Source organism: Sceloporus occidentalis, unplaced genomic scaffold (genome assembly GCF_023333645.1).
Source record: "Sceloporus occidentalis isolate IW3139 unplaced genomic scaffold, rSceOcc1.0.p SCAF_54, whole genome shotgun sequence".
NCBI classification, from domain to species: domain Eukaryota; kingdom Metazoa; phylum Chordata; class Lepidosauria; order Squamata; family Phrynosomatidae; genus Sceloporus; species Sceloporus occidentalis.
The window spans coordinates 4804741-4814840 of NW_028317034.1; the positions used below are offsets into that span (position 1 = coordinate 4804741).

General features: G+C 39.3%; 1 protein-coding gene across 1 annotated transcript; it reads right to left on the bottom strand.

Annotated features, from left to right (window-relative positions):
* Window positions 1-3075: 3075 nt before the first annotated feature.
* LOC149288045 (histone chaperone ASF1-like) lies at window positions 3076-9582 on the bottom strand. Its single transcript, XM_089492206.1, has 4 exons — window positions 9474-9582; window positions 6632-6747; window positions 5984-6160; window positions 3076-3288 (listed from the first exon to the last, which is right to left on the bottom strand). Exons 1-4 carry the CDS (start codon window positions 9580-9582, stop codon window positions 3076-3078), a joined length of 615 nt encoding a protein of 204 aa, XP_089348332.1.
* Between the last annotated feature and the right edge of the window lie 518 nt (window positions 9583-10100).

A 10100-nucleotide genomic window follows, 5' to 3' on the forward strand; every position in this document is an offset into this window, starting at 1 on the left:
TACTATACTATTTAATTAACCCCTTAATGCTTTTAATGACATAAAGCTACATTGGAAGTGGAGTGATCCAAACAACCATGGTACATCCTAATGATACACGACAAATCTAATAATGGCCTAGTGTCTCTCCTGTGAGCAACAGCCAGCATTGCTAGCTCTGTGTAATGGAGCTTGGTGCAGTACCACAAGAAGCACACAGGAGAGGAGAGCATCAGATGTTATTAAAAAAAGATAAAATCATAAAAATTACTTAATACTAATAAAAAATAATTATGCGAATATCAGCTATGTACTCACCTCTGATACTGCCAGGTTGCAAAAGAGATCCCAAAGAAAACTAGTAAGTACGCAGTTTAAAAATTGAAAAACAAAAGGCGTGTACATTATATATGAAAAAGAGGAACGATAGTTGAAAAAATATGGTAAAAAGGGAAAAAACCTCTGGTCGGAAGGGTGTCTCGGCCCAGTTTTTTTATTTTTTTTGTGTTGGTGACTTTGCCTTGCATAGATTTAGTGTTGTAGAAAGAACCCATCCAGGTTAACCTTTCCAAAATAACCCTTTTTATTGATTCAGAAGGAACCAAACAAAAACCTATCAAAACATATAGCAATGTTGCCCAGACGTGAAAAGGTTGTAGTTACGTAATCATAATCCCTGTCTGCATCTTGAAAAGCATGGTTTGTCTTCTCATTATAGTCTCAATTGTTAAACATATTATTTTGCTTACAAATTCCATTGTATGTTACTTTATTAGCTGATGATTTGTGGGATACCTACAAGTACAGCGGCATTACTGGGAACAAAAATAGTTGTTCGCAGTAAACTTCTAAACTTGAAACTAAAATAAAATCCTGACCTTAAAATGACCTTCTGAAGTGCAATAGGCAATCCAGTAATGAAAATTTCTATTCTGAAATGCAACAGGACAGAACTGTACAGAAAGTAATCCTACTAGTAAGTAAGTTAGCACTTTCACCCCTGAGAACTTCAAACTAAAGCTAAATGAGCCAGACTCGAGCCAAAGCCAAGCCTGGCCTACTCCTTTGCTCGCATGGACTCTCAAAGTTGGGCTTCTGCTTGCCTACCTCTTATTCACATGAACCTTAACACAGGGTCACTGTAGACTTTACAGTGGTGGTTTGGAGTTTTTTTTTGATAAGGTAAAAAAGGGCTCACCATGCACTGTCGGCATTCATGTTTCAAGGAAATGTTACATTGCAACTGCAGGTTCATTCCACGTGACATTTCCAAAGTTTACACATGTCTTCGATAAACCCTTCTGGACATTGTTATGCACTACTTTTAATTTAGGAAAAAAAGAAAAAGCCTGAATATAAGACGACCCTGTAGGAAAAAAGTTTTACCAGTAAATGTTAATTCATGTAAACTATTTTTTTTAAATAAAAGCTATGATTGAGAAAAATATTTTGTTCTTATTTCCTTTTATTTTCCAACCTGCCCCCCCAGTTATGCACATCTGCCCCCAGGCTTGCCACTCTGCCCCAGAAATGCCTTATACCCCCAATATGCCACTGTGCCCCATGATATGCCTTTTAACCCTCTAAATACCACTGGGCCCCATGATATGCCTGTTAACCCTCTATATGCCACTGTGCCCAATTAAATGCCTTTTGACCCCCTATGTGCCACTCTGCCTCCAGAAATGCCTTATACCCCTATATGCCACTATGGCATTTAGGGGGTTAAAAGGCATATTATGGGGCAGAGTGGCATATAGGAGGTATAAGGCATTTCAGGAGGCAGAGTGGCATTAAGGGGGTTAAAAGGCATTTCATAGGGCACTCTGCCTACAGAAATGCCTTATGCCCCCCATTTAACCCCCCCAACTTACCGGTGCTTCTGATTCCTGGGTGTGTAGCCGGGTCAGCGTGTAGACGTTTACGAGATTCATGTAGACAACTTCCGCTGCTGCTGCTGCAGGAAGTGCGGTTAGCAGCGGGGGTTGCCTGGGTCCATCGCGCAGACCTTCCCCGGCTGTCAGTGAGGAGATGGTCTGCGCGATGGACGCAGACAACCAATGCTGCTAACCGCACCTCCTTCCGGCTGCAGCGGAAGTTGTCTACGCGAATCGCGTAGACATCTACGCGCTGCCCCGGCTACACACCGGGGAGTCAAAAGCACCGGTAAGTTTGGGGGGGGGGCATAAGACAGGAGTATCCAGGTCCCCTGCAGCGCTGCGGGGGATCTTAGTCTCATAGTCAGACCTATTTGAGGTCTGATTGTAAGACGACCCTGATTATAAGACGAGGGGTCTTTTTCAGAGCATTTGCTCTGAAAAAAACCTAGTCTTATAATCGAGCAAATACGGTACTTAGGGCAAATATGTGTTTTGTTTGCTTTTTAAAGTACAGATTTTTCAAATGTTGTTCTATTTTATCTTAAGATTACGTTAGTCTCCAATGTGTTGGAAATGGAGTCTGTAGTCAAAGATGATACTTTTAATTGGGCTCAGAGGTCTCTACTTTGGATGGAATCACATTGGAAGAGTGTGTTGGAAAAAATCACAATACATTTTGGTTACTGATCTGCCCTCTTTTTGAATAAATCCTACCTAGCCAAGAATGGATGAAACCGACACTTAACATGCAGATAAAAATGATCACACATTTATATAAAAGAAAAACAGCAAAATATATATTTTTTTCTACATGAGCATTTTGTTTTCACTTTACTGTGGCTTGTATTGTTAGGTGATATCACTACGTCATTCCAGTGTAGATTTATTTTATATGCCTGGACAGCTATAGCTCTAAAATATCTAAATAAAGCAAGTATTTTGCTTGTTTGTTTACATTTTGTTGTGGATGAGAAATAGTAAATGCTTTGTTTTATCGAGCCTAGTAAAAAAAAAAAAAAAAAAAGTATTTTTCTTCTTTACATGTGAAAATGTGTTTCTTCACAGAAACCTTTTAGGATGAAGTTTTGTTTTTCTTCTATGTTGTTGTTACATTTTTTTCCCTGCTACAGTGTGCTGATCAAGAAAACCCCAGTGCCTTGGCTTGTTGACCCTGGTTGCGTAGACAGGTTGGCAGTAGAGTTAAGGAAACAGTAGGTCACATACAGTCCATGTGGGATTCAAGCATTATGTTCAGGGAGTTCTCTGAGGTGGACCAGCCTTTAGTGGTTGATGGCATGGTTTCTGTACAAAGCATGGATTGTAGATTCTGGTTGCTGTTATCCATTTCATCTAGTTTCTCTGCATTGTCTTCCCAGTTTATGTGGAACCTGGTTACCCTAGGATTCGATGCCAGTATATTCCTCTGAAGCTGTAAAGGTGTAATAAAGGGACACACAATACAATTGTCAAATGGCTGAATTCATTAGTTACTGCAAACTTAGGTGTTCAGCTCCCCTATGAAAATCCTTGCATTTGGCATTGAGCAGTGTGTATTTACAAGACAATGAATTTATAATGTAATGGGTTGCATCAAAAATCTCCAGAAAGCATGGTTACTGATGTCATTCAATCACCATTCCCTGGTAATATTTGATCAAAAGACTATATGTTGTGATTACAACAAGGAAAGTTCACATTGCAGTACACTGTTTTTCATTACTCTGACACACACAACATTACATTTAAGATAAGCCTACACAACACCGACTGAAACAGGGAGCTTTCTTACTTTCTAAAATGTGAACAATAGGTTTAACTAATTCTGGAATCGGCCATAAAAATTCAAAAGTGAATATGAAATTTAGGCCGACTCTGTCTTTAGTGACTGGATACAAAAGAGAGAAACCTTGTGTGAGCGAGAATCACAGATGCACACGAGGTGGTTTATTCATCAAAAAGATAATTGGCAAGAGATTTGTGGTTTTAACTCCTTGACTTCGCTATTCATTATAAAGGGCTGAGCTGGCATGGGGAAAATGCTTAATTCAGTGGCAGAGAGAGAAATCTCACTGATTTAACTATGTTATTGTGCAGGCCCAGTCAAGCTCTTCCTATAGCAGAAGGCCACTGGGAACGGGCCTTCTTAATGTATAGTGACGTGAACATGCTAAAACTCCCATAATTCTCCCTTTAGTGATTAGACCCCAAAGTACAAACCAACGGAGTGAGATAGCTGCATGAGTATTCTGTGTCAACTTTAAACAAGCAGATCAACATATCTGCTAGCACAGAGCAAAATAATAGAAATGTGCAAATGAGTCAAAACTGAATTGTTTGGTTCATTTTTGGCCCATTTGTTTTCAGGCAACAAATTACATTCCCTGTCCATTTGGTTCTGACAAAAATGGGGGGGCATTTTTGATTCGGGAACAAAAGTCGTTGCCTGGTCCCCATATTCACTCTCTCACGCTAAAATGGTGGCGCTTCCAGTGATGTCCTCTCCCTCGATTGGAGGATTGGACATAACCTAGTGTGAAATTATGCCAAAATGGTGACGCTTCTAGTGACTTACACTCCCACGATCCTCCCATCCAGGGAGAGGACGTCACTGAAAGCATTGTGATTTGGGTGGAAGTTCACCTTAAGGCAAACTGGTGGCGCTTTCGGTGACGTCCTCTCCCTGATTGGAGGATGAGGGAAGGGATGACACTGGAAGTCCTGCCATTTTGGCTGAAGTTCGCGGCAGGTTTTGTCCACGGAGGTACGGATAAAGGTAAAAGAGAGAAGATGAAGAACAAGATGTGACAGCAGAAGCAAAAGTGATGAGCAGAGAAGGTAGGGAAACATTAAGAGAGCGAGAGAATGAGGATGGAAATTCTTAGCTTGTTGCTTTGTTTTTGTCTGCTTTGTCTGGCCTTGTTTTCATGGTTTTGTACCAATAGCTGAATATGCCAAAATTCGGTAAATTTGCAATTCATATGAAGTCTAGAAAATAACGTGACATTGTAAAGTAGTGTACAACATATATATCATATATATATATGATATACATATACGTATGACAAGCATAAAAATCACTGCCTGATGCTTTAGCATTTCAAGGACACTAATGAATCAAGCATGCTGCCTTCTTAAACCTCACAAACCCATAATCTACCAAAATAGTTTCTTGAGCTTCTGTTGACTATATATAGTACAAAAATATTATTTTGTGTTAAAGAATACATAAGGGATCCCAAAGTGGGAGAGAACCCTTACTGGATTGATGGTGGTGATTTGTTGACTGGAGAGTTTTTAGAGTAGCAGGCAGGAAGGCTTTTAAAGCAAAGCTGGAACAGGTATGATTGCTTGGTGTAATTCCTTGGCAAGGGCATCATAAACTCATTTATAACTCATTTGCATTGCACAAATATCTTCTACAATTAAATACATAATAAGAAAAATGAACAAAATTGAAGCTGTATAATATTAACTAGATAATTACACCAAATTTGTGTGACTCCTCGTCTGTGTGTGTGTATATATATATTTATATCATTTCTTTTTTGGTGCAGTATTTTAAGGTACATTTTATATAATTCTCTAGAGACTGTACCTATGTGTTACATATTTGTTCCATTAATCTGCCTTCCTAAAAGGATTTATATTACATTTTGGGCTATAAGTCATAACTACACAATAATCATTACGTATCCTTTTGATACGCCTCTGCTTTTAGTCTATTGTCAACCTAGCTGTTAGTCACTGCCTCCCCACTGCTGTTCACAGCACTCCCAATAATAGAATCTGTTGATTATGCATGATGTACCGCTTCAACACTTGGCACTTTAATTACAAATACGAGCCTTACCTGCTCTCTGGTTTTATAACTGCTACCAAAATATGTTCTTGATGGTTAACCCTTGCTATACACTGGATTCCCTTATAGCTGTAAATCATTTGTGATGAGATTTACCATACTATTTTTCAGGCTTAGACTGATTTCTGAGGCAACTGTAGACACCAAGCCTAGGCCAAGTTTTAGCCCTAGCCTGGGACTAGTAGATCATCCCATCGAATGCAAGCTGTTGACTAAAAAGGATTTCAATGAAAATGGAGCACATATATTGCCTATCTTACCTTACCTTAGAAAAATCAGGTTTCACAGGTGGGTTTTCCCGCAGTTCTGTTTCGGTGTATTCATTATTGACATAATAGCCCACTCTAATAAATTCCTGACCCCTGTACGTGCATGTGATTAACACTACTGTGACGCCAACTGCATCTGCATCTGGAATAAGTCCTGGATTGGGTGCCTCAGCCTGAGAAGGAGAGGAGACATAGCAGTAACAGCAATCCAATGCAATTTAGAACATCTGCAGTCCTCTATTCTTGCACCGTGTAGTTAATCCAGTTGAGAGTTTGTTTCTTATCTCTGCACTTTATTCACTAACGTTAGAGTTGGTAGAGTTTTGGCTTCAATTCCATGAATTCACTATACGTTATGAAGTTCTATCTGCGACAAGTTTCTCCTGCAGGGAGAGCTTGGCTGACCCTGTATAATGTATAGTTAGATCAGTGAGATTTCTTTACTTCTCACCCATTAAATTATGCATTATACAGGACCGAACTGCCATTCTTGCTGGAGATACTTTCTAGTTATTGCCCTTCATAATAAGTAGCGAATTGAGAGATTTGAAACCAGCACTCTATTGTCAGATCTCCCTTTTGTGAATAAACCCCATTTACAGTCTACTAAGTAAATATTTTCTGCCTACTAACAAACCCCTCACCTGAAATACAAACATGTGACGGCCAGCAGGTACAGGTCCCACCAACACAGAGTCTAGCACTTGGTCATATTCTTCACTTTCTGCTGAGCCCACGTAAATTATTTTCCATTCCAAGTCTGCATGAGAAAAGAAATGGTGATTACTTTTGATTGTAGTTACTTTGTTTGTTGCTGTTTTAGGATATACCATGCAAGTCACCTTAGTAGATTTTCTCAGAATCAGGGGAGAACCTGAGAAGGTTACCCTAAAAGATAGCATGTTTGTAATAGGACATTTTGAGTAGGGATGCAAGCCTACCATTTAAATGTGTGTGAGATATATATAGAGTTGTCCTGCTTAAAGTGACACTTCTGCCATGCTATGTGCTTTAATGCATATAATAGCTGAGATATATATAATAAATTCCCATAGTCTCCCTTTTGAAAATGCATAGGAGATTCTGTAGAATTCTCATATGCAGATGCCCCTTTCCCCAGCGAAGACATCCTCGTTCATCGTCCTTTCACCTACTGCTGGTCAACTACTTCACTGGCTCAGTGAACGTTGTGTGTGGGAGTCTATTTCAAGATGGCAAGAATTGCCGGACCACAGAGTGTCTAATTTTTATTAATTTCATTTTGAAAAAAGTGCATTGATGCACTTTGTATACTCCAGGATGTTGGCCAGCGCCAACATGGGAATATGAGTCATTTCTTAACCACTGCACAACCTTAAGATGTACTATGATGTCCTACAAAACAGGCCCTAGATGACAGAGGAGTAATAGTACATCGTATGGCTTTTGCACCAGCAGGGATATTGCCCCATCGCTAGCTTCCTGCTGACTGATCTGGTGTAGCAACACTAGTTACACCAGAATAATGGAGAAGTCTGGGCATTCTCTGAAGTCCGTGTCGGTCCTGACACAGCCAAAAACTGTATTACATGTGAAAAGGTTCTCATAGGGTCTCAGATCCCCCCTGAGCTCCAGGATGCAATTTAAAAAAAAAACTTTATTGCCCCAATCTGAAGTTCAAAAATAAGAATTAAAAAGTGAAGTATGTAAGGAGCATTTTGCTCCCTTATACAAAAATATCCACGTTTTGCTGTTTTATTGACACATTAATAAATGACAGGCTGTACAAAAAAGTGGTAAAAGGAGATTATGTCCTTGAAAAAAATATATAATTTCTGTGGTTACACTAAACATGAAAAAGTGATGGTTGAACAAAGACATGCAAAAAATGGCAAAAAAAATTCCAATCACAAAGGGGATTAGGAAAACGAAGAAAAAAAATGATTTGCCTTTTTTTTGGGGGGGAGCCATGGAAGCATGTATCCTTAGAGATAGACTTCTGTTGCATGTCTTATTAATGTAAAGATGCAATGCAAACATAACCATCTGAATGATTGCATTGATTCATATGATCTAATGATCAACAATAAAAACTAGTTGAATACTATTATAATTGTGGGAGTCTCACCTGTGGGCCTGGGGCCACACAGACTGTTTGTACATTGGTCTACTAGAGGACAACATGGTTTAACCGTGGGGTCTTGTAAGCATCTGTGAGGTATGTCGGTCGATAAGTGATCTTCAATCCACAGGACCAATAGGTGACATTCCTTGCTATTATTACATGCTTAAACATATTCAGTTATTTTCTTTTTATTAAAGTCTTGTGCATTTTAGTAGATTTAGCTGCTTTCATTTTTTAGGGTAGGGTGTGATGATGTGGTTTACACAGAGTTTTATATACTCATTACTTATGCAACACTTTGGTTTTGGTAACCGTCCCTTCTACTTACTCTGGGTATTTACTTTTGTGTGTTTTTTTATGCACGCATGATGTGACTTGCACAAGTAATAATGAGGGGAACTTTATTATGGAGGGATTACTTGAGAGACAAAATAATTATGATGGAGGGATTACTTGAGAGTCAAAAAATACATAATTGTTATTTTTACTTTAGTTCAGTCTTAGCCTGTAGTAGCAACATTAAAACACATAGAAAATATTGTTTTCAAAAGGATACTTTAAAAAAAAAATTTTTTTTTTAAATAATAGTTATTATTCACAAATGCACTTGGGCGAAGGTATGTGAATAATCCCCAACCATTCGCTGCATCTACCAACAATAGAGTTTCATTTAAAATGTAAAATAAAGTAGCTCATAAAATAATAAAGTTGGCTGTTCATATAAAAAAATATAAAGCATACTCATATGTCATTGTATATCGAATACTAAACTTCCCGACACATTTTCTTTTTTGTTAACTTAGATTAAATAGTTAAGTGTAACAAAGTTTAGCAGCATAGCATGTGCATTTTTTTTCTATTTTAAAAATAGAATTTTCTAGATATATATATATATATTTATTTATTAGTATTGGTGTCAGCTGGTTTCAAACCATGTGCCAAACTGTTTTACCGCAGTGATTTTTCCATGCTAGAGGTTCTCAAAGTATTTTCTATTTAGCTTTTATTGACAGCTCATGGGGAGATCACAAGTGCAGGGGTCAGCACTCCAGCTCCATGTCTGTAGCATTGCCTGTGCAGCTGTCTCTCTTACAGTCATTAACCTTCCTCCTCCTCTAACACACATCTAAAACATGGCTGCTGCTGTCACTACCACCAGAGCAGCCCAAACTTACTTTCCTCGCATTCCAATACACCCTGTCCTAGATAACTTTGTGCTTTTCTTATTGACATGCCTGCATTTCCACTGCCAGTCCCCGCCTGCTCAGCTGCTCCCTTTCCTTATCCTCCCAAAGCAAGCAGCAGGCCTGTGGGAATTGGAACTTAACCCCATGTGAACCTGGCTGCAGCTTGCCCGCCGGAAAACACACATTCCAACTCACCTTCAGATAGGTCCTCTATGCACTCAAAGGTGATTTCAAACTGGAAAGGGTTGTAGAAAGGAGAAGGGTTATCCAGCACCACTACATTGTTCACCTGGACCTTTGCCATATTTTGGAAAGCACAAACAATGGGGATGATGTTTGAGAGCAGACAAGACAGCAGTGTTTATCTGTGCAGAGCCCTTGTCACTGCTTCCTGCAGCCCCTCACAGCAGTCCTGAGAAACTTTCCTCCAGCAAGGCTCTTTTATTTAATCCATTGATTCATTTCTAAATGGGTTACTCCACTCTGTCTCGTGTATCAGTTTTTTTTTTGTATTATTATTGTTGTTGTCCACCTCCCTTGCTTTCCTGTCTCACTTCACTACAGCACATTCTGCTCTGTTGCTATAACAGTGTGTGTCTGGATTGGTTACTCCCAGGCCCTCCCCTAATGCTAAAAGCTACACCAAAGAAAAAAGACAGACTCCTCATGACTGTAAGAGCTGGAAATATTTCTCAGCTGCTCCACCTTCTGGCTGTCAGCACAAGTACAGCCCGGGAGGACGTGTCACCTTTTGACACCGTAACGAAGTCCAAAGTCATCAATAGTGTATGAGGGCAGTACGCAGTGTACTGTCAAGGCATT

What these genes read in the sequence shown, in the direction of transcription:
- LOC149288045 (XM_089492206.1), bottom strand. Translation starts at nt 9,582, where the DNA reads ATGGCAAAGGTCCAGGTGAACAATGTAGTGGTGCTGGATAACCCTTCT. An exon ending in GTCACATGTTTGTATTTCAG is followed by an intron (nt 6,161 to 6,631) that starts GTGAGGGGTTTG and finishes TCTCCTTCTCAG; the next exon opens with GCTGAGGCACCCAATCCAGG. An exon ending in TGAAACCTGATTTTTCTAAG is followed by an intron (nt 3,289 to 5,983) that starts GTAAGGTAAGAT and finishes ACACCTTTACAG; the next exon opens with CTTCAGAGGAATATACTGGC.